Source organism: Salminus brasiliensis, chromosome 1 (assembly GCF_030463535.1).
Source record: "Salminus brasiliensis chromosome 1, fSalBra1.hap2, whole genome shotgun sequence".
In the NCBI taxonomy this organism is placed as follows: Eukaryota; Metazoa; Chordata; class Actinopteri; order Characiformes; family Bryconidae; genus Salminus; species Salminus brasiliensis.
In genome coordinates, this window is record NC_132878.1 from 58,219,280 (window position 1) to 58,245,065 (window position 25,786).

Here is a 25,786-nt window from a genome sequence, read left to right on the forward strand (position 1 = left end):
TGAAATCCAACACAGGGTTTCTGTGTTTCCATTTAGCACTCGATCTTTGAGACTCTTGACTCTTTGAGAGCAACAGATGAATGGTATTCTACGCCATTTAACATTGGTTAAACTTTGGTAATTAATCCACGGTTCACATGTGTGCCAAACCATGAGGTGGATCAGCTACAACCTGTTACACCACAAATGACATGATTATAACGTGCTAATACTTCTGGACAGATTTTCAGGTACTAGGCATTAAACATGGATGAAGGACATAGTTTTGAATAAGTTGTGTATTGAATATTTAAAGCCATTTGTATCCATTTCAACATAGTACCAAAAATAATCATTATAGCACTTCATACGCAAATTATAGAATATTAAATCAGAATATTTTAAAATGAAATTTTCACCAAACATCAATAAATGTGTATTTATCCAAATTTGTGTTATTATTTTTTTACTTGAATAAATATATATAATATTTGATTTATTTAATATTGTTTTTAAGTTGATATTATTAGTTGGTATTAATATTCTGAATAGTTTACATGGTGTAGTTATAGCATGTAAAATATTTTTTAATTAATGATTCCATGCTTTTGAATGTGTGAAGCAGAGACTCCAGAGTGTAGAAATGCTAACAAAAAGGGGTGCTGCCTAATGACCCGAGAAGTCTGCCAGTTCAATGTGTCCTGGACACGAGGCATACCATTCTGCGTCTGTGTCCAGCTGTGGCTGGTTTGAATGGTGTGTCTGGATTTTACTCTCTTACACTACACTGAACACAGCACAGCGGTATGTAAACAGCAGCAGCCGTGTGTCTTAAATGTTTGAGCTTGTTTGTGTGAGACTTTGGGATCTCATTTCATGTCTTGTTTTTTTATTCCTCCAGTCTGTGCCATCAAGAAGAAACTCCAAACCTCTGTACACCTCACTCACACACTCTGCATTTCCCAGAACGTTTTCTAGGATGTGGTGCTGGCCATTATAATGGCAGAGAGGATGTTTTTCTATTCTGATTGTTTTAGTTAGTAGTATTGACGATCTACAGAAAATCTGATGTTATTATTTCCTCATCACAGACAACTGACAGCTGCTCAGTCTGTATGTTTTCACTGCAGCTCTGCGTCCAGATTGAGAAAAATGTTAAACGGTAACAGCAGTAGTAAAACTGCATTCCACACTGTTATGGGGGGTAAACTTTGGCAATTAATCCGCAGTTCACGTGCGTCCTGAACTATGGAAGGCGATCTGTGATCTGTGATCCTTTACACCACTAGTTTCTGTGATTTAAAAATATAATAGAAAAGTTCACAAAAATATTACAGACAACTTCTGGTTTCCTAGTCTACATCAGCAAACTCTTTATGATAAAACAATATGATAAGCAGATGCAATGTGACAAGCATTCCAAATATAAACACCAGCAGCTACAGAGCACGGGTTTGGATGGACAAGAACTGTGGTATAATCGCAATGAAGCACAGTCATGTTATACAGTGACACATCAGTATGAGTGTGCATTTTAACTGCTTAATGGTGGTCACAGAGATTGTTGAACTGTGAATCCACTGAAGAAGAAAGGAAGAAAAAGTAATATTGGAGCTTTTTATTAGTATTTTAATGCATGTTTTCCTCCACAGCCCCCCACAATCCCCCCCCCCCCCGGGTCCTCCGAACATGTTGCTAATCAAGCTAATGCATTTCATCTAGCAGTTTTGAAACTGCCAGTGATTCTTAATTGTGTCACCATCAGTAACTGTACGTATGCCAGTTGTTTACTGTTATGTATGGTTAGCAGGGAGGCAGGGTCCGTTGTGGAGAAAGGTGGTTAGTAAACGGTTCCACAATGCATCACTGTCATCAGTGGTCATTTGCCTAAAGTATTTGCATAAGATCAAAACTACAGGCCCTAGCTGCATTACAGTGTATAGTCAGCCAAGAACAGACAACGGGTGCCTTTATCTTACATGCAGATAACTTCATGCCTGAAAGGTGGAGAGTGACTTGTTCTAGGGAGTATAGAGTGACATGGGGGCATTTGACTAACCTTGGCATTGAGACAAATCAGATTCTACTGAGAAGTGGTCCTGTTCTACAGTACTTTCATTCGCCATTCATAATCAGACTTAAAATTGTTAACACAAACATGAGACTGAAATCACTGAGATGGGATACCAATGATTTCCATATGGGAACCTATAAGGATGAAAGAGCAGTAATAGCTTTACACAGAAAACATAAGGAAGCGCAGTCTCTTACAGTAAGCGCAGTCTGATGGAGTCTAATGAGCAACCAGTCTGTTATATGGAGGAGGACTCTCCTCAAATGCATTAAAATGGGCTGTTGGATTAAGAACAGAAAAAGTGTCTCAAAGTGGTGCTCGACACTTAATGTCTCTTATACATCATTGTAATTCGGCCATGAGCCTCCTCTCTTTCGCTTAGCACTAACGGATGTGGCTCCTCCTCTTTGCCCTTCGCAGCCAACAGATGAAAGGCTGCTTTCTTGCCCAGCTCTGCACTTTTATCTTATTAGCCAGACAGGGCCCCCTCCCCTCACTGTGCATTATTGGAGTAGACAAAGTGTAAATCTTAAACCAATCTCCTGAAAGTGAAAGGCGCTCCATGCCAGGCAGGAGCCGCTGCCCACCTTTCTTCAGTGCATGAGGATGGGGGAGGAGGAACGGCTAGTTAATATGCATGGAACTAGAGCAGGAGAAAAATTAGGCACTGACTGTAGTCTTTGATATACACTGTGTGTGCATATATGTGCAAATAACTGCTGGAATTACCATTAATGTTTACAGTATGATAAATTCATATTGAATTATTAAAAAAATAATAATAATTGAATGTAAAATTCTACAGCATACACTATATGGACAAAGTATTAGGACTGCTCATGAATTGATTCTTTTAAAATCAAGAGTGTAAAAAAAAAGTAGGTTTATCCTACTTTTGTGACTGTCCAGGTAAGGCTTTCTACTAGATTCAGCAGCATTGCTGTTATTCAATGACAATAACATTAGTGAGGTAGGATGTTGTATGATCACCACCCGCCTCAACCCCAAACTCCACACACAGCTTCTTTATGTCTGTAACTTAAAGAAGCTAAATGCATTCATCAGAAGGGGTGTCCACAAACATTTGGATATATAGTATAACACTAAATGTGCAAGGTTTCATTAAAACCCGAATATAAAATCTTCACACATTAAAAATAATAGAAAATTATGAATTATAAAGTAGAATGTGGCCTTGATGGTCTGTGTAAGAGCTCGAACAAAATCATCTTTTAATATTACTATATATTTTTGACTGACTCAAATTTCAAATTCAGAGATATCTGTTGTGTAATTACCATAATTATTGAGAGATGATCAAGCGCATCCAACACTAGACAAGACTATGGTTCATCCTGTGACATCAAAAAAACTCAAAAAGACCTCAGAATAAAACACACTAGAGTTTACTTGGCAGTAAACCAAGACTTTCTAATTTCATGCGCAACACAGTTCGAATGGCAATGTTTATTGGTGATGTGGTCTGCTGACCTGCATGTTTTTATGTGTATCCTGCTTTTAATCCTCCTCAGGATGGACTAGAATGTGATTATGTTACATTTCATAAATCATAAGTGAAATGACTTGGTTACAAATATCATGTGATGATTAATTTGTTAGTTACATCAGGTGGGTTTTAAGCAACAAAATGTGCATCTAATGTGTACTTTAGAAACCACTATTCTAGAGAACCAAAGAGAGATACTGCAGTTTCAGAACCAGGATTGGAACCCACTGAGGCAGTGGTAGATCAGTGGTTGGAACACTAGGTTATTGAGGACAGGGTTGTGGGTGGTTTGATACTTGGGTTCGACTGTGTCACTGTGTATGTTTGCTCGCTAGTGTATGTGTGTGTTCACTGCATGGATGGGTTAAAGGTGGAGGCCAAATTCCATAAACGGCAAATGTGGTTGTCTTTGTATTTGTCTCAATGTTGTAAAGGAACCGAAAAAGATTGATTTAAGGATATAAAGAAATTAATTACACTGTTGTTTAGTTTAATGAATGTGTACATCCCCTCTGTGAAATCTCTATATACTGTATGCCAGCTTTTTTATGCAGTGCTCAGATGCGTGCAGATGTAGAAAGCTCCTCATGGTATCTTGTCCTGCCCTGGACATAGTTCGTTTTTATTTGCTCTGCGATGCATCAAGCAATAAGATGTGCCATAGTTCATTTGTTTAATGAAACCATTTCACACCGCATTGCTTCTGCAGATGATGGAGATACAGTTTGTTTTGATTGCGTCCTGAAACCTGACCTTTCTCCATGTCCAATTATTATGATTATCAGTCAGCATTAATAGAACTGTTGATTGTTGGTGTGAGGCCTGCCAGTGGCCCTGTGGGAAAGGTTGAATGGTCTGGAGTGTAGAGTGACGACTGATTTGAGGACAGACATGCTGAGAGCAGCTGCTACTGAGAGCACCGCTGCAGCTGTTTTCCATAACGACACTGAGACTGAACAAGGATGTCAGCAGTATAGCTGTTCCTTCTTCATGTCTGGGGGAAGATGGGACAGATAGGAATAGTTTAAGACTGGAAAAGATCAGTTGTGACAATGTTCCAAACAAGTCTCATCTGTAAGTCCATCCATCAATCTGTTGTCATCTGGACAGCGGGCCTTTGGGAAAGCTTAGTGAGCTTCCCTCCTCTAGGTTGACCCTTTAAAATTGATATTCTGCAAAAAGTTGGTTTGGGTTTGATGTATGGTTTGAGGAAAATCCTTGAATTGGTACTTGGAAACTTTTAAAATGTCCTCCACACCTGCTCATCTTAATTGCAATATTGTTTCATCCACTGAAATGATCCTAGGAGGAAGCCAGAGGCGGTAGTTCTATAGCATCGACCCAAAGAGGCCTTTTTGGCACCGTTTTTAAGTGTGTTTGAGTGAGGTCTTCAGCCAGTCATTTGGGAGCTTCCTGCTTGAGCGGGACACTAGTGGGCATGGTCAAGTGTGTTTAGAATGCAAGTCACACTAATTTTCCACCAGACACCTGGGAAGTTCTGTTCAAGTGGATTATAAATAATGATATTATAAATCATGTCCATATCTGTAAAGAGGGACCCTCTTGTTTGTATTGGAAGTCTACACACTCGACTTGCTTCCTCTAAAAGTCTATTGTGTGAAGCAGCAAAAGGGCCCGGTGGAGGCGGGTGGGGGCTGCTAAGGATTCAAAAGCTGAGTGGAAATCAAAAGGCCGAGCTGGGCTTGATTTCCTCAGATGTTTAGATATTCAGATCAGTTAGCTGGCCACCACGGAGCACAGCTCTCTCTGTTCTCTCTCGCTCTGAAAAGAGAAGCCAAGCTTCATTCACCAAGAAAAAGGAAAAGGAGGTGGTGTGAGAGCCCGGAAGGTGAGCACTGCTCCTGTGCCATGTAGTGGTCTGAATGGGGCTAAAATTACACAGCCAGCATGTGGGCCACCAGTTAGAGTTACATGCGATTACAACAAGCCAGGAAGTCTCCCCTGGCAGGTAGACGAGGACTAAGGTCGGCAGAGAAAGAGCGGCTATATAAAAAATGGAGTAGGACCCCTATAAGCTCCACAACAATGTTTTTTTTCTACCCTCTGAAGTTGAAGTTGCTTGTATTAAACATTTCTCAACACTTTTCTTAAAACAGAAGTTCTACTTGGTTTAAAATGTTGTTGTGTTTTCATTCAAAAAACATTGATAGCCGATTCTTCTGTTACTGATTATTGCACAAAATTAAAATGCATCATGAAAATATGCAAAGTAATAACTGATTTGTAAGGGTTATTAGAATTTTAAGTTTTTGCTTTGTCATCACCAGGTTTTATCACTTTTTTTGTAATGTAAAGTGAAATGTGCCTTATCCATGGTAGTGTACACTAGTCTACCAGGGGAAGTGCACATTCACACACCCAAAGCAATGGGCAGCCAACTTCAGCACCTGGTACCTTGCTCAGAGACACTTCAGCCATGGATTGAGGGAGGAGACAGCCTTCACTCCCCCACCCCCAATTCTTACCTGCCAGTAGGATTTGAACTGGTGACCTTCGGGTCTCAGGCCCACTTCTCTAACCATTAGGCCATGACTTCCCGCTTCACCAAGCTTTGACGTGGGCTGTCACAAGTGGCCTCTCTGTCGCAAGTGGACTCTCTGTAATTTTGGGGGCATAAATATAATAAGCCACAGTTTAAGTTGGGGTATTGTAATTGGCCTGTATTCCAGCTTTACTTTGGTTATGCTTTTTTGAGGTTCATGGTATTTCAGTTCCATACACCGAACTTTAACCAAAGAAAAGACAGTTGGACTTCTAAGGCTTTTTAAATTTTTGCAAAATGAAATATGCAAATAAACTCTTTAATAACCATTTTAATTGTGGGCATTTTCATCAAAGACAGATGTCCCCGCTAAATTTCTGTGTGTTTAATGAACCAGTATGTAGCAGTATAAATGCAATGGGTAATTTTCTATATTGTAGTATGTTTAGTATGTTTGAATAAAAGCGTTAAAATATAAGTGTTAAAATATGGCTCTGATATACAGGGTTAGTATTTTGTCATGGCTGAACCCTTTTAAAGACATTCTGCTTAGCTTAACCGAATCTGTCTCTGTCAGTGACACCTTAACTTTAAATATAACGCATGTAGATTAAAAAAAAAAATTATGATGATTGACAGTTGTGTGCAAAATCCTCTCCATTTGTGCACCATGATGAAGAAAAAAAACCCTTGCTAATGCCTCTCCCAGAGCTTGTTGAAATATGTATGAATGTATTTTCTGGTGCCAAAGGCCTGGCTTGATGAAAATTTGATGTACAACATTTTTAAGTCTCCTGCTAGAAAAGGCAGATTAGTTTTATCTATGTGGAACAGACAGTCTCTCTCTCTCTCTCTCATCTTGTATGGCCATCTACCTTCATTCTCTGCCCTGCATCTGTAGCTGCGTTTGCATGCATGTGTGCACACATACAAATCCACAGGGGTGTCATACAGATACAGGTTTGTGCTATTTATGTTCATTCACACACTGAGTGTCCCTTCAAAAAAGATCCCGTCAGAGCAGTCCTTTATAGACACTGAACGTGAAGATTTAAATGCAAAGATATTTCAGTGGACTGTTCTGATGCAAAGAAAGAAAGGGAACTAAGGTCGTCTTTCTGGGTCAATTTCATTCTGCACATGTTTGCAACATGATCCTGTCTGATCCTGTTTGAATGTGTGGCACATTCAAATAGATTCAAATATACACAGCAGTGTCCGAAAGTTACTGTTTTTTTCTGTTGAGCATGACATGCATTTTTCTGTTAGGCGTGACATGCAAAGAACACAGATTTGCATGCCATGCGCAACAGAACAAACATTGTTAACTGTTCACCTGCTCTTCTGAGATCTGTTGTTTATTTTGCTGGGTATTAACAGTAGCATACTCTTCACAGGGGAAAACGAGGGGTTGAACATGGGAGGATGGAGGGGGAGGGTTCTGATGATAGGTTCTTGGTATTTTTTCATCACAGCACAATAACAATTAGACTTGTGCTTTACATTGGATTGAATATGTGTTATAGGTAAGGTTAAGAGAATGTTCCTCATAATGACTCCAGGAGCCAAAAACATCCAGTTGACTATTCATCCTATTTGAGGTTAATCATATATAGCTTGCAGTCGCTGTAGTTGAGCTGAGCTTGGAAACAGTAAAACTAATTCTGAGCATGATCTAAATTCAGAATGGTAGCCAATGCCGAGAAAGTATTTTTTTCTTTATCTGGTTACTGGTGCCACATTGCTTGTAGTCAGAACTTGCACAAATCTCTATCTCTCAGTGGATAGAGATGCATGGAAATGAGCTGTGAATTGAGCATTTCCACAGCCTAAAACAGCACAACTAATGTTGCTAACAAGCAAACAGCTACTGCTATATCAAAACAAAGCCAAAGCAATTTCCAATTTAAAAAACAGAAGCGCTTTGTCCAACCCCCAGCCTCAAAAACTAGGAACCACAAAGAAGAGACCACAGACGTAGGGGGTGTCCCAGTTGTGTACTAATTACAAATGCTAAGTAGTTTTTGAGAATGAAGATGTAGTATAGATTAGATACTATAAGTGTCAAATCTGAGTATACTCAAATATCCAAGAGACATACTCAGAACCAGCCGTTTTTTGAGTGTGGTTGAGTGGGTGAATTGGGAACAATTGCTAATAAAAACAGCAGATAACATTGCAAGGACAGCAGCAATGGTGGCAGGAGAACTTGCAGTGATGTTTGTTGGCATAGCCATGCTTCTTCACTTCCTGTTAGCACAAAGTGTTAATATTCTGTGTACTAACCTGTCAAACCCACACTAAGACTATAGTCTGTAGTCCTTTCCCCCGTCTTACACCTTGCTCAAGGCGCGTCACAATGCTTGTTGCTATCGTATACTCCGTCTATTTTCACGCCTTCCGCCTGCGTCGTGTTAAAAAGCAAAGGTGCTTGGGAATATATCTACGCCGATGGGCGCGGTGGTCTCGAAATGAAGGGTGTTCAGGTAAATTAGTGCCGTATTGCTATCTTGGCATTGGAAAACACAAGTACACCACTGACTGTCTACTACTGTGGATCATTTCTACTTATTTTCTGGTTCTATTTGTTCTATTGTTTAGTGGTCACCTTATTTGGTCTGACTAAATTTTGATCCTTTGGTTTGGTGTGCAAGCACCTCCAGGGCGTTTTCACACTTATAGTTGGTTTGCTCTGGTCCAAATCATATAAATAATTTGTAAACGTTTTTATCTTGGTTTCATCTTGGTTCATTTTCACACAAGTGCACCAAAATTCATCACAACAAATCGCATGGGTGAAAGCAAACCAGGGTCTTATTTAGCCAGACTAAAACATAGAGATGTGATGCTATATTCTGTCTACACAATCTCTTGTGGTGTAAGCTACTGCACACCTGAGAGTACAGTGGGGGAGGGGTCAACAAAAACAGGTCAGCATTTATTATAAAAGCATTAGTAATACTAATAAATGTACATACAGTCTCATGTTTTTTTTCACCAAATATTTCAGCAAATGAAATTATTGTGGGTGGCTGATTTTATAATTATTGAAAGGGCTGTAATCCCCCATACCCCTCCTGGAAATGATGCCTATGTCTGTTCACCAGGGGTAGAAAGCTTACACACCCTTAAAACAGTTTAATTAGATTATAGCTTTAATTACCAGTTCTCGCTGTCAAATGTGTCCTCAAACACAAGGGTATGATTTCTCAATGTGATCATTTTTTAAGCATGCACATATGTTTTTAACCCTATTAGCTTTATTGGCTCTGTTTGTTTTTCTGTTAAAAATAAATAATAATTGTCTTCAAAACCTGGTTCAGCAAAATGAAATGTGCTGTATATAGTCTTCCCCTTACCCCAGTTGCAGTCAGTCAGCCAAAATTTGTTTGAAGCAAGACTCCTGGCGGTACAAAGCTAATATAGCTGAGAAGTCCATGTTACCCAAGATCTAAAGAAGAAAACTTCAGATCCCAAACATGCCATAGCTAATTAATTACATTTTTAACTGCATAACTACAGTTTTGCGTTTAATGTTTTAATCCTTTAATGCCTTTCAAATAGTGTATTTTTGGCACAGTTTGACTGCATCGGAGAAACAGTGACCTGCAGATCACTGCCTCTGTCAAAAGGGCCCTCTTTGCATTCTTCGTATACTCTTACTTTTAGAAATACGGACAATCAATAGTGTTCCTTTTTCAGACCACCAGCCTAGCTTTGAAATGTGATGTAGCAATGGAGGGAAATTATGCTTTGTGTGTCTCCGCTGTATGTCCTTGATTGCCCCCAGGAGACAGAGAGCTACTGGAGAAGGACTTTTGTTAAGAAAATGACTACAGCAAAGGACATAGTTTTAGGCTACACTTTCTGACACGTGCAGTGATAATGATGGATTCAGAGCATTATCACCTTTTACAGGGAGATCTTTGGTAGATGGTCAACATTCAACAAATTATACAGGGAATGAACTCATCTCTGTAGTCCTACAGATTGCATGCTGTACTGACAGTCAAACAGAGTTAAATTGAAGGAAATATATCATGCTAATGTTTAACATTATCTATTCGTGTTCACCTAACTTACCTAAAACTGCCCCCAAGGGACCATGCTGGGCATTAGGGCTGGACAATATTGGAAAAAAACCTGACATATCAATGATCCAACATGTACTGATATTAAAAAAGCACTCAGTGTACCCAATATTGGAGTAAAATGAATGACACTGGACAGAAATAACATGATGCTGGTAGATATGTCATGAATTATATATATTATTATATATTATATTATTTAAGAACATTACAAATGAAGAATAGACATGCAATTGTAAGGAAATGAAAACTACAGCATACCAACCAGGCACTGCCTAAACAAATTGGCAAGGAAGTAGGAATAAAAATTAGTACCAAACAGGGTACAACCCCAACAAAAGGTGGTTCTGAAACTAATGAAAGCAGCAATTGTCCATAAAAAAAAATTATAATGTTTACTATGAATTTATATGTAGCACATTAGTTTGTAATAAAATTTGTTATCCAGTCAAATATAATACATTTAGAGTGGATTAAAATGTCTGTAAAGCTGATTAAAAAGTATTGTATTTGTGCAGTGGTGGCTCAGTGGTTAGAGCACTGGGCCGTTGATGCCAGGGTAGAGGGTTTGATACCTAGGCTTGGCAAGCTGCCGCTGCTAGGCTCTCTCTGCTCCCCAGCTGCCCACTGTTCCGGGCATGTGTGCACACTGTTCACAGCGTGTTTGCTCACTAGTGTGTATGTGAGTGTGTTTACTGCACGGATCGGTTAAATTAGTTTTTGTCAATAAAAGTGTGTAGAACTGATGGCCAGAAAATGTTCATATACAACAGCGTTAGCTAAGCACCAACATACTATTAGTTTAATAAAAATACTGTGACACACATGGCTCAAACTGAAGCCTAAGCCGTAGTAGTCATGGTTCTTCACTGCTTTAACCTAGATGGGTCAGAAAATTGTCATGAGGATCTGACTGCATTCAACCAGAGGTCAGGTACTGATGTTGTATTGGTAAACTCATCCCAAATGTGTCTAATGAATCTTCATCAGAGAACATGTGATGAAGCTCATCCTGGTCAAGCACACCTCATTCAACTCACCTGTTAATTGCCAGGTTTAGTAGGTCTGTTAAAGTAGGGAAATCAGCAAACTGTGCTGGACTCTGGTCCCGTTGCCTACCCCTACTCTACCTGATGCTTGGCACATCGTACAGTTTGGACAGGACTGACATTAACAGCTGTTGTTTTTATATGCAGTAATACGTGGGTCTGACTAATAAAGAGTTCACACATACATTTGCAGGTTTACTGATTTTTAAATCGTTATTTTGTGAAAGAAGGCAGACTTTGTGCAGACCTGTAAGACGCCTGCAGTGTAAAACATCTTAGGTCTCTGAGTAAATTGACTGCCTTCTTCCTCTCTGCCCTTGCCTGGAACAGCAGCTGTGTGTAATAGCAGGAAGTTGCTGTCAGTGTGTGTTTGGGTTTTCTCTCCTCCCTGACGTAACAGTGTACGACTTGCATGTATTCTTACAGAGTTGACTCATCACTTAGCCAACGCTGACACACACTTTCACTTCACACTCACCACTCCCTGTTGCCATGACAATTAGTGTCACTGTGGATTTGGCCTGGCTGTCAGCTCGTTCACATTCATTCCCTTTGGATTTTATCCTTATAAAGTGTATTACTGCCATTGTGCTTTATTATTTAAACATGATTGCTGAAATACATTAACTACACAGTTGCCTTATGAGTTACATTGCTATTCAGTTATGTTTCAACAGGTTTAAATCTGCACTTCCTGTTTGCTGCAAAATGCAAATGAATGGTAATTGTATCTGCAAAGATACCATCTGCAAATGTGAGGGCATATTTACAAAGGTTGGGACATATCTCCAGTTTGGACACTCTTCCACCCTTATGAAGTCTCAGAAACTCATTAACTCATTAAGCCTTTATTGACTCATTAGGACAGTTTAGGCAGGCCAAGAACTGCCATTAGGAATTGTCAGCTGATGACATTTCCAGAGTGTAGTTCATTCTCTGGCTTTTAACTTTGGCTAATTACACACTAAGGTGTATCACTCAGTAACTACAGGGACTTCTATAAAAACTAGTGGGGCTATTCTTTGGTAAAAGAAGTGTAAGAACAGGCCCTAGCTTTAGTATTTGAAGGTCTTGCTGTTAATGAAGCTAAATGATGCTTACAAAGCAAAGGAAGACTATAACAATATATATCAATTCCAAAATATCATTAAGACTTGCCAGTTCAAGGGAACAGTGGAAAGCAAGGCACACAGAGATGCGCTGTGCTCTTTTGCTGTGCAGAATTTATTGCTCAAACAGGCTCTGCGTGAAAAAGTCATGAGAAGGAAAACTGGCTTGTGACCTTATTCCAAAAGTCAACATCTGAAGTATGTAAAACAACATCTAGATAAGCCAGTGGCATAGTTGAAACACATGTTGTGGACTGATTACATTAAAATAGACCTATAAAAATGAGGACTAGGTCCACATGAATTAGCATTATAGAGAAGTGTAAACAATCTGTAGGGTAACAAATTCGCTAAAATGCTCAAGTAACCTAAAGATTCTGCACACAAATACTTTTTTTATATATACTTTCTAAGCATGTTTGATGCCTATATTTAAATGATAAAACAAATATATGCTGACATACATTCCCACAAATCTAGCAAAAGCACAAACACTCCATGCAGATGCGCCATAATATATTCCTGCTGCGCCATGTGAAGCATCTTTAAACTAAATGCATTTGTAGGAGTTTAAAAACTCATTATTATGATAATTCCCCAAGCTTTTGTGAAGAGCAATCCATTTTGACTGATGAGCAAATATTCATGCTGGTCCTGTATAATGCATGAATACACACATATGTGGAATATTAAAAGAGATTTAATTTACAAGCAGCAGTTCTAATCCCAAACCTCATTTCAGTTAACTCTCCAATACTGTACCTACAGCTCAGATGACTGTTTTAGCAGAACTATATGAAATCCACTGCTTTTCTTTTTGTTTAAATCTGTCTGTTTTAACTTCTTGTACGATAGACTAGTACATTTGACTGTAGATACAGTATAGTGTTGCATCTCATAACGTTAGGGCTGCAAGAGTATAACTTAATCTGACTCAGAAAGAATGGCTTTTTTATTGCCCTCCCCCCCAATAAAACACAGCCGGTTAGCCAAGCATTTGTTTTCCCAAATTTTCACATGCAATGAAGAAGTGCAGTTGAGTGAACAGATGTAGTGGTTGATGTTTTTTTCTTCAGTAAGTTTCTGTAAAATGACATTTTATTAGCTGCTTTTATTCCCCCAGTGTGTTCATGTTCTTGTAGGTTTGTTCCTCTTGAGGTTGGAGTTTAGATGAACAGTGTGTGCTGTCCATCGCCTGGATTCCCCTCTCCCATGTTCCATTTCTGCCTTCACTCTTAAGTGTGTCACAGATGTAGGTCACTCGTCTTTTTCCCTGCGTTCAGTCAATTCAATTTGGTAAAATGATAAGAAAGTATCAAATTTAAACGCCGCCCAAGAGCTTTGAGGCAAGGCAGAGGCACAGGAGTCCGCCATACTTAAAATACCGGCTCCCCAGTGTCACTGTTCCTCGAGAGAGGGAGAGCGAACAAGCACACAATCTGTCAGCAAATAGGTTGCTGATGAATAGAGAAAGTGGTGAAGTTGTGTCATTTGCTAATTTTATGATGTTTGATGGCAATGTGCCATATAGTTTAAAATGGTACCAAACTGTCACTTGAGTGATAGTGGTACTTTGCTTGTTTCTAGAGTGGTACCTTCGAGGGTACGTCTTTAGTCACTTTAGCTGTCTCTGTTTTGTCTCCAAATGTGCACCTTTCACCTGAGAAAGTGGGGACATTACCACTATTTGTACCTCAGGAGACAAAAACATACCTGAACAATAGCTTTCTTTCTAACAGTGTGGGAGATCATGGTCTATTACTAGCTGGATCAGCACAGTTGCTGTAGATGCAGTCAGGTTATGAAAGGTTGGCTGCAATGACGGCATTTGCAGACACTCACAAATGTCCTATGATTGATTAAAACTGACTACGACTGCAGTTAGACTGCTTTGATATCTCTTTAAGTACTTACTCTGTCCCTAGAGTCTTACTCTTCTGACTCTTGTACATACATACCTTTGCTTTGACCTGGTTGCCCGTGTGAATCCACTGCCGTCATTTTCCAACCCGGGAGCAATCTTCATTCTATGCTTTTTATTTGTGAATTTTACACAGGAGTGAGGCATGTTCATCTTCAAAGTGGTTTTCTATAGATGACTTTCTGAAATGCTTTGATTCTAGCAATGGAATTCTGAAAACCACTACAGCCTGGGAAATTACTTTCTACACTCTTGCTATTGTCCTAGTTTCAAAAGACCCCTGAATCCTATTTCAGAGCCATAGAGCAAGACTGTCATCAAAATATATATTTTTTTGGTGGAACAAATGCAAGGGGCTTTCATCTAAAAGATGTGGGACATTCGCTTACTTTCACTTACTTCTCTTAAGGTGTGCATAATATTTGTAATTGGAGAATGTTGAGTCCTTCGTTTCCTGAACAGTGATACCATAAATCACTGAGTTGGGGGCGGACAGTGGTGGCAAAGTGGATAATACACTGGGTTATTGATGACAGGGTTGGGAGTTAATCTGCCACTGTTGGGACCTTGAGCAAGATCCTTAACACATGGAAAACCTCCACCACTGCGGGCACATTTGCTTAATGTATCCCTGTGTGTGTTTGCACCCTAGTGTATATGTGTGTGTTCGGTGCACAGGTGGTGTACAGTACAGTGCTGTTGCCAGGGAGTCTGAAATTGTGAAAGGTTTGTATTGGGACCTGAGGTGTCCACTGATGCTATGTAAATATCTCAGATATATGAAAAATGTAGCTTTAAGAGGACAGACTGTGACCTAAGGGAAAAGAAGACTAATCTCTCTTGGTAAAGGAATGTAAAAGGGGATGTCTCTCTTAGGCATCAAGCTTAAGCTGGAAGATTGGTCTACAAAATGAAGTACCTGTCCCCAAGGAAGAGGCAAGCAGAGCAAATGGATGTGAGTGACAAGGACATGCTTTCTCTGAGATGAGGGGCTGCTTCTAGAAGCTTCTAACCCTCTGGGAATTTAAGGCATTGACGGGTGAACTGAAGGCATCGTATTTGTCTCTTGCTGACCACTCATTGAACAAAGGCCGGGGCTACCTGTGGGCATTTTTCATTAGAAGAGGTTTGTCATAAGAACAGCTACTGTGTGGCCACTTGAGTAATGACCCTGAACTTCAGCGGTGTGGCCACACCCCACAAATCAGTCTTCCAGTCTCAGGATCTGTAGCCATTGAAAGAAAGCAATGGCTCAGACTGATGTGACCTGTGAGAGTACCGTTTCTGCTGGTTATCTTATAGGCCACAGTGCAGCAGTGTGTGGGCAGAGCTGATTGTTATCATGAGGGCCCAGTGGTTCACTCTGCTGAAATCTGCTCCTGCCTGCACTGGGTGAGCAATAGAGGCAATAGAGGCATTAACACCAACCCTCTTATCTGTCACAGCAAATCCACAAAAACATTGTCACAGAGGGCCAGGCACAGCTTTATGACTCCCACTTGGGTGGTTGAAATAAACAGCAAGAAAAAGAGCCTTGACCTGGATGACTGTCTCAAAGAGACTGCATCAGCGAGCGCATTGAAGCTCGGGGCTGTGATTCAGTGGTTCCCTCTGGTTCCTATTGAGAGCTAGGGGTCATTCCGTGCTGTGATGCTGCTTGAGCAGTGAACACAAAGCCAGTGTGAGACATATTCCTGGGTATCATTTTCAGCTGCACCTTACTGACTCCTATGCTCTGCATATTCTAAGTCCTCAGATCATGTTCTCTCCTTTGGTTTGCAAATTGGAGCAGATTGCTGAAGAAGGAAGAGTGTGTTCTACTGTTCTTTTTTAGAAGTTCTGTAGAAGATCTCACTGCACCCACATAGGTTCCAGTGTATCGTCAGTGTTCTCACTTTGCTTGATCCTGTGGATATTAGATCGATTTGCTGATTGGACAGAAGGAGGATGTCAGATCATCAAGTGAGAAAAATCCCTCTCTGGCTGTAAATATGCCAGCAAAGAACATTCACTCCCACCTTTTGTCATCGGCCTTCCTCAAAGGTACTCTATCTGCTGCAATCCATCATATTCGGCCATGGAAATGGAGCTTCAGTTTGGTTCTCCTGTTTGATTTGTGAGAACAGTGTGACAGTAGACGTCTATGTTTCTCTCTTGCGCTCTCTCTCACTCTCTTTCTGTCTTTCTAAGCATGCTCTGGAGATGGACCCATAGCATATGATACTTTGTTACTTGGTTTGGGTTTATTTTGGACCTGTAAAGGGTGAGGAGCAGGGCTGCATTTAATACTTTTCAGGACTAATATAGAACCTAATACATGGAGGTGTCTGCCTGCTACCACTTTAAATGTAGCCATCATATTAACTATTACTTGCATTATAATCTTAATTTTTGTATTTTATTTTTAATTATAGTACTGATGACATCAGTTTCCTATTAGTCAAATCACCAAACCCAAAAGACTGTGAAGATAAGAAAGATTGAGATGAGATGAGAAAGATAATAAAACAAGTCAAAAATATACAATGGCTAAGTTTTAAGAGAGGAATTATATGGAATATATGCACTATATTGCCAAAAGTATTCGCTCGCCTGCTGTCGCACGCATATAAACTTCAGTGACACCCCATTCTTAATCCATAGGGTTTATGGATGTTATCCATGGGTTATGATGTCGGGCCACCCTTTGCAGCTATAACAGCTTCAACTCTTCTGGGAAGGCTTTCCACAAAGTTTTTGACCATTTATTCAGAAGCGCATATGTGAGGTCAGACACTGATGTTGGATGAGAAGGCCTGGCTTGCAGCCTTGCTCTAATTTATCCCAAAAACACCACTGCATCTGACGCTTTGCATTGTGGTTGGTTATGGGCTTGGATGCAGCTGCTCGGCCATGGAAACCTATTCCATGAAGCTCTCTACGCACTGTTCTTGAGCTTATCTGAAGGCCACATGAAGTTTGGAGGTCTGTAGCAATTGACTTATTGGTGACCTCTGCGCACAATGCGCCTCAGCATCCGCTGACTCCGCTCTGTCATTTTACGAGGCCTACCACTTTGTGGCTGAGTTACTGTCGTTCCCAATCACTTCCACTTTGTTATAATACCACTGACTGTTGACTGTGGAATATTTAATAGTGAGGAAATTTTATGACTGGACTTGTTGCACAGGTGCCATCCTATCCTAGATGCTTGCTTTTATACACCTTTGGCCATGGAATTGATTGGAACATCTATATTCAATGATTTGGATGGGTGAGTGAATACTTTTGGTAATATAGTGCATGTTGGCTTTTAGATGCAAAAAAAGACAAACAAAAACTCAGGAATTGTGTACCATAAAAATGCTAATCCAACCTAGGTTTGATTTACCACACCTACTAACCACACCTACTCCTAAAATTATAGCTATTAGATGTATAATATTAAAACATTATAATGTTATAATCAGCAAATCCATAAAAAACAAAGTGAACTTTAGAAATCGTATCACATGTGTCACCTTAGGCACCTTAGGTTGAATGTCTGCATTAAGGAATAACTGAAAGTTGTTAATTTCAGATATGTAAGCTTCCCATGGGTTGGCTTTGTAACTTGCTTTGTTCCGATTGGAAGATAATACAAAGATATTGGTGTTGCAGCCATTTAATTGTTTGCTTTTAGACAATAGTTTCGGTTCTGTGTTTATTTAAGCAATCACTATTCTTTTTAACCCTGTTGAAGGCCTTAGTCCTGTTGGTTACAAATATAGTGAGGAATTCTCCAGGTAATCAGGTGTTGCTGGTTTCTCCCTCTTTACAATGAGGTTACACAGTGAGGTTTCTTCAGATCACTGATATCAATCTGATGAAAAGATAACATCATGACTTGTTTTGCGTAAGAAATTGCGTACAATTGTTGTTTTTTTAGAGTTGTTGGCACTGAAATGCATGGTAAATTGCAACATGAAATTTGCACAGTGATTACACAATCACAATTAAATGCTGGATTCTACACTTCACAGAGGTGAAATACTCATGTTATCACCAAGGAGCTGGGCTTTGGAAGAAAGATCTAGAGCTAGAGCGTCTCATTTCAGCTGAGGATGGTGTTCGTCCTTGAGACTTCCACCATGTGTTGTGGTTGCTGCATCTATGCGTAACGGGAACGGGGTTTTAAATAGATACATGCTGACCTTGATAAGGCAGGTAATTATGATTTTACTACTACTGTGATTGTGACTGCTGCTGACTCAGTCTGCCCACTCTACTGACTGTATCGGTCCTGGCAGTGATGAAAGATAGCAGTGATAATGAATCTAAATTGATTTTTTGCAGTAGAGCAGAGGGCTGCTGGAGTGTTCAAAGCTGGTGGTTAGCTTCTGGCCTGGGTGCAAGAGAGGGCTGTTACTAGAGTACTGTTTGTCTCCTCCAACAAGAGGCATGTTTTGCTGTCCTCAGATTATCCTCAGCTCACCAACACACAAATAAAAGCCACAATGCACTGTGTAGTCATTAAAGGAACAGGTTGGTTAATCAAAGAACAATGGAAAAGCTACAAAAAATTATTCACAGTTTTCCCCTTTACTTCTTTACCTCCAATATAGGGAATAAACCAAAAGTCTGTTGTCTGAAGTGCTTCTTCTTCATATTTGCACAGGCTTATGTCGCTAACAAGTTATGTTAGCTTATATCAGCATGTATTAATAATTACACTCCCTCAAACTATGTTGCATTGTTAAGTAATCTCATACAGGCTTTCTTTACATGGATTCTGACACTGTATAGTGTGCAGTTATCTAAAAATAGGAGTGAATGTTCAGGCTTCAACACAGCTACTACTCAGTCTCAGAACACCAATGCGTTTTGTAACCCTACAGTAATGCAGTATATTTCTCTCAAAATACACGTTAAATGTCTCTCGAATGTTAGTCTAGGTGAATCTAACCCCATTCTCACATTTCATAAATGTTTGCATCAGCATATATATATATATATATATATATATATATATATATATATATATATATATATATATATATATATATATATATGTACATGAAAATATTGGACATTGGCTTTGGTCCACCATTTCTGTACAAATGCTTCACTAATTTTAGCCTCCTTAACTTCTGTATTATTATTGTTATCTTTTTAGAGATATTATTCAGTAACTACTATGTATTATTTAGGAAGAACTATGAAAATAAAGTATGTTATGGGTGTGATGAATAGATTAAATAATAACAAAGTGAATGTGGAGCTCTATTCCCATTTGAGACATTCAGAAGATGATAATAAATGCATTTGCCAGGTAAACCAAATGTTATCAATGATTTGTTAATAACATTAAGAATTTAGCATTCATAACATATCAGAACCACTGTTGTAATATTAATTAATTGCATCAGAATTTAGAAGATTTAAGAAATTTGTTGGCTTTTATGAACAGTAACGAGAGAGAGAGAGAGAGAGAGAGAGAGAGAGAATAACACACATACACACACATGGCCAGTGAGTGATTAGTGCCTGAGGGGTGCAGACCTCACTGGGCTGCTCTTTCCTGGGGCTGCGCTGTTCCCTGCTTCATGCAGTGCGGCGCCTCTTTAAACACACACTTCAAAGAGTAGCTTTTATAGAAGGGACTGGAAATGCTAACCTTTGACTCAAAGCACATCCCACTGCAAACAGGGTCTGTTAAAGGAATAAACACTCTGCACTTTATGTGTTTCTGCTCACTTCCGGTGGCAAACGAAGGCGCTCGCCAATTAGGCGCTGAAGGCAGGCTGCTGGGTCATTCTGTTCAGTGGAAAGAATAGCTTAGAGTGATGCTATGGGCATTTGGCCATATCAGTCCACCACAGCATGCACTGATTTGGCTTATTTACTAGCTGGCTAAGTTTACTGGGTGGCTGTTTAAATCTGCAGTCTGGCTGAAAGGAATAGTCCAACATTGTTTGGTAACTCAAGGGTGAGGAGTACACAAAAAAGAGTGTCACAATATTTAGATTAGATTTCTAATCTCTTGCTGAGGCTTGCTGTTTACACTAAATGTTTTATGCTTCGTCATTGTAGTAGTACACTTAGGTTGTAACTATAGCTTGATGGCTATATCCCATATTATAATGAATGATTTCTCCTTATATGCTGTAGCACTTACCTACTTACCTCCCCAAATTTGTTGGGGATGAAATAGAGCTGGGCAATATGACAATATTTTCTCATTTTGTAATCAATTTTGTTATTGTGATAATATAATTTTCTAAGAATATCCTGGATATTGTTAGTGCTTAATATGCACTGATCAGCTGCAGGTTTTATTACTAACAGTGTAATTAGACTGGTTTAAGTTGATTAAGTGGAGCAGATGGTGAATAAAAATCACTGTATTCAGTACAGGAGAGAATCTGAATAGTAGTTTATAAGAATCTGTCGCTGCTAATGTATTTAGTCTGTGATTACATGTATTGTGATAAATATTGTGCATTGCAAAAAAAGTATTTAAATATCGTCATATAGTATTTTTACCATATCGCCCAGCCCTAGGATGAAATTTGGCTTCTTTTATCTATATATGTTCACTGATATGGGACTAGTGCCAAGCTAGTGCCAACATCTGTTTTTATATACATCTGATTTAATCTTTAGATCAAGGCTAACTGGGTGGGAGACTTGGTTGCAATAGAAGTGTAGACAGAGCTCTCTCTCTCTCTCTCTCTCTCTCTCTCTCTCTCTCTCTCTCTATCTCACATACACATACAGACACTGCACATATAGATGGCACGGTGCCAAAAGCACGCTGTGACAGGTTAATCTTCCACATTCCTTACCCAATCATTGGGGTCCAAGGCAGAGATGAGCTGATTGTGAATGTCAGGCTTATTAATGGAGTCATTTTTTTCTGTCTACAGTCGAGCTCCAATGAGAACACACACCAAACGTCTGTTTTGCACTGTGGAGCGTTACTCACACCTCTTCCTTGAGATGCTTTCTGTAATGAGTGGATTATGTGTGTGTAAACAGTTGCTTAAGGAACACCTCTTGTGTGTCAGCATTCAGAGACGTGATCTGAATGTCCTTTCACAAAGACGTATTCAATACATTTAATATCTACGAAAAAGCCTTGATTTACAGTGAAATTTGAGGACGGGTTGCCTGGTGATCAGTCATTTGCTTTTAATGAGACAAGCGATCACAAGAACATGATGATTTACTGCAGTCTTCTTTTACACATGGTTTGCACAATCAGTCAAAGATAATCCACTTACAGCGCATTACTCTCGTTTCAGTTACCACAGTACACTGTATAGGCGTGTAAAATACAATTTGCACAATCTGAAAGTGGATATTATAGTTTATTTTATATATATATATATATATATATATATATATATATATATATAATGGGGTATAATTGGGTATTGTGTCACATTTGTGTCACATTTCCATCTAGTTCACGGCCAAGTAATCTCATTCCCCCATGTGCTTTTAACACAGGGGAAGGGTGCTGGGGCAATTGATTGGCAATGTCATGCTATGAAAACAGGTGGGGGGAAAAAGCAAGCCCATCGTAGTTGTGAGTTTAGTAATGCACTAGTTACGCATATTATATGAGTAAACAGTAAAGCACTTTTGAATGTCTCCCTGGATAAGAACGTCTGCTAAACCTGGAAGGACTAATCTGTAAGACACTCCTGAAAGCAGTACAAAATAACCATTCACTCGACTTTGTGCACTCAGATATGAGGCTTTAAATGTGTGAGATTTGAGCCTCAGTCATCAGGAAAACAACCTGTGCTGTGGTGTTTAACCTAATAGCTAACTGAACTAAGGCTAGATGGCTGGCTACAAGTCCAAGCATGACAGAACCTCATTTCACCAGTCACTCGACTTCACTCTCTCTTTTCGATGGTGAGCTGATTGTTATCCTGCTATTTAAGCTCAGGGTGACTAGCTTCTCTTTCCTGATCTCGAGCAGTTAAACATTTGCAGTTGTTGCCAGACTGACAATTTATTATTTATTGAATGATTTATTTAAAAGTGTGCATAGTGCACTTTTAGTCACCCTGTAAGCAAACTGAGCTTATTTTGAACGTATTTTACCGTTGTTCAGTTTACAATGATGCAGGATGACATTGTATGGAAGCCACATGAACATAGAACCATCTGCGCTACTTGTGCAACTTATGCTATTCCGAGCTATTGGTAATACTTGTTGTGACGGAATGGAAAAATGGTGGATACCGTCCAACGCTAGTACCAAAACAGTGTCAGTGTTTGTATTGTAGGTAGCCTTTCATTTTGGCTCCTAGTAACAGCTGACTGGATCCAAGCCATGAGCCATGAAAATGCCATGCTCTTACAGACTGCGCTGGCCAGGTTCTTAATTGCTCACAACAGGAGCGGGTCACCCATGCAGCAAATGGAGCCCAACAGATTATTTCACTCGCTCACTGTGAGAAAAAAGCAAAGATGTGTAGTTCTAGGGCTGCTGCTGCCGAATGTGGGCATCATTCTGCCTAACTAATGTATAGAACATCCTTTTCCATGCTGTTTTTAGAAGATAACTCCTCACCTCACAGCTTCCAGCACTAGAAGCCTCACACAGAAGCTGATGTGAGAGTTGTGTTCATTGACATTTCACTTTTTAGAGATACGTCTGGAGGAAAACTTATAAAAGCCTCAGTTACTGACCCCCCTCCATCAATTATAGATCTTTAAAGATACTTACAGAGTGGTCTAGACCACCTTCTGGAGCCGCTGTGGTATTTAAGATGTGGTTAGAGAGTGTCTTGTCTGAATGGGCCTTCAGCTATCATAGCACTCTCAGACTGAAGTTTCATTAGCTTCCTTTAGGCCCACTACGATCATATGACTAGCTTCATGTGCACCAACAAACACACCCCCCATTGTGCACATGTATACACAAACTACCTGTAGAATGATCAGTAACACTTTTGTGTAGATTTTTTACTTTACAATAGGATTCATCATAAGGTCACATGTGTTCCTGTTCTTTGTTCATTTATGAACACTGGCTGTCCTCTGAGGGTGTATGTTTCTAGGAGTTTACATTCAAAGTTCAATGATGTTTTCTTACAGCTGCAAGAATATGAAATCTGTGTGCAAAGTGCTCTTACAATACCTATTTTTACACTGCAATCCTAAATGCACAATTCTGATTTACTGATAAAGCCAGGTTTATTTTGTTTTTTTTTTTGGAAGGGGGTGGGGGGGGGGGTTGGTGCATTCATGTGTGGCTTAAATTTGTCATTCGTCTGAACAGATCAGATCAGAACTGACTGCACATGCATCATGTCTGGTCTACCCAGCACGCTCATCCAACAAACCTGAATTTTTCACAAGATTAATAGACTTCTTTTGAATGCTTGTAAAAACAGCTAAGCAAACATCTAGCTTCAGTTTAAAGGACAGTGCTATGCATGTTCATAGTACTGACAAACAAAGTATAACTATAGCATCAGACATTGTGAAAAGGGGTCTATTTCTACCTGACTACGAATTACTCGGATTCATGTAGAAGTCCAGTGAATTCTGCAGTTCTGGTTAGTGAATTGGTTTGTTTAGAGTGAGTTTTATACACATTACATATTTTCAGTGTTATATATTAATAACCTCACAATTTAACTTAGCTGTTCACACTGCCACATAAAACAACACAAATAGAACATGGATATAAAGAATGTGAAATGTTTGTAACTAATAAATGGTCTTGAATCTATGTCATATAAACACGCTCTTTCTTTTAAAATTGCAGGAGACAGATGTTCTAGACATTTCTTCTATCAAGGATGCTAGGACAGGAAAGTATTCCAGGACGTCCAAGGTAAGCTGGCATTCTCATGTTTTGTGGTTCAGAACTGAGTGTTAGTGAATGTACCTTACGTCTGCTAAGGCACAAACTTTGGAGCATTCCTTTTCTTAAGATCTTTGAAGGGCAGCAGACCTCTTTGCTAAATATTGAAACAAATATTCAGCTAAATAATATTTAGACAGGAACATGCTGACAAAACCCAAAGCTCTCCTCGGCTCTGCTTGCCAGGAAATTTTTACTACATCCCCAAATTCATTCTCAAAAGGAGAGTTCTGCTGAGCTGTGATAAAGAATGTTCTACATAGTGGTTTACACAGCTATATCCTATTTTTTGCATAGATTGACCCTAAGAAAACAAACAGGAAACTGTTGCTCGTCTATGATGTGTGATGAATGTTTTTGGAGGGAAAGCGCTCTCGTAGTTATCACCAGGACCGCCTGGTGAAAATCAGAAAACTGTTCCTGAATCACATGTGCTTTCTTTTTCATCACTGGCCAGTGACAGAGTACAGAGGAGTCTCTGCGTCAAGGCTGGAAGCAGAACAGATCAAAAAGGGAGTTGAGAACTGTGTTATCTGCACTAAAATTACTTCTGAACTCATTAAACTCCAATGTGGAAGCCTTGCAATCCGGGAGATGATGTGCTTTTCATGTCGAAGGCCATTAGAAGAATGTGCTGGTGCCACATACAGGGCCAGCCCGGGCGCAGGCTGAATAAGTGAAGCTAATGTTCCAGCCTCAATCCAACAGCTAAACAGAGGGATGCCAAAAAGCACATCACTTTCTGCAGCATGACTTTATTAGGCCATTTCTGATAGACAATAGCTGTGCTGTATCTCTAATGCAATGGGGCAGTTCACTGGGAACAGTATGAGGGGACTGTATTCTGCTGAGTGCTGAGTAAATGCAGCAGGCGACATTGCTAGAGGCATGCAGTCTCAGACGGCCGGAGAGGCAGACATGCCAAATGACTAACTATCCATAAACGCACTCTAATCCATTTACAAAAATCAGCGATCCTCAGCTAAACATAGCTTTAAACACAGTGTCAGGAGATGAGTCACAGCTTAGCTATGAGTATTTTAGAAGCCCTGGAGAGCAATGACCGCGTGAGCTGAGGAGCACATTAGGCACACTGTTTTTAAATCACACAGCTTAAAGGAGAAGTTGTAATCAGCAAAGGATCAATACTCTTCTATCCCAAACGAAGTTGCTCTGTCAACTTCATTGTTCCAGGGCCAAACTAAAGCCGCAAACATGAGTGTAAAGTTTGGTTCTTTAGCTTTTCACTGAAGTTATGAAGATAATGAAGCTTACACAAAAGCTTATAGTCACACATCAGCATTGTACAACCCGCAAGTGTGATAACCTATATTATCACACTTGCTTCAAACTAAGCTGGATTCCACCAATTCAGTTCAAAATTTCTACAGAATTCACTCATTGTCACAGTGTTCACAGTGGTGTGGTGTCAAAAGATTTATTGTAGAGAAACGTGATGACTCTGGTGTTTTTTACACTGGTGGTGATGGGAGCCAGAGTTTGTGATGTCAACAGTGCAAATATAGCCATTTTCTTTACTATCCAAAATGCCTAGAGCACTTTTTTTATACTGCCAACACATTGTTGTGAACTACGGAACCATGCCTCAGATATCTGGCAGCGTATTAGCAGTGGCATTTTATGTAATAGCGTTAAGGTAATTCTGACATTCTGGACTGACTGATATTGTTTGGTGGCCA

The 25,786-nt window shown here is 39.7% G+C and overlaps 2 protein-coding genes across 7 annotated transcripts in view; one reads left to right on the forward strand and one right to left on the reverse strand.

Annotated features, from left to right (window-relative positions):
• Positions 1 to 25,786, reverse strand: part of gpcpd1 (glycerophosphocholine phosphodiesterase 1) — a 252,304-nt gene that overhangs the window by 136,415 nt on the left and 90,103 nt on the right. The window lies entirely within an intron of this gene.
• plcb1l (phospholipase C beta 1-like) overlaps positions 1 to 25,786 on the forward strand; it is a 122,936-nt gene that overhangs the window by 12,866 nt on the left and 84,284 nt on the right. For all 6 annotated transcript variants that reach the window (XM_072683188.1, XM_072683202.1, XM_072683195.1 and 3 more), the window contains exon 3: positions 23,988 to 24,056. In XM_072683188.1, coding sequence (XP_072539289.1) covers positions 23,988 to 24,056 — 69 coding nt within the window. The remainder of the gene's footprint in view (positions 1 to 23,987; positions 24,057 to 25,786) is intronic.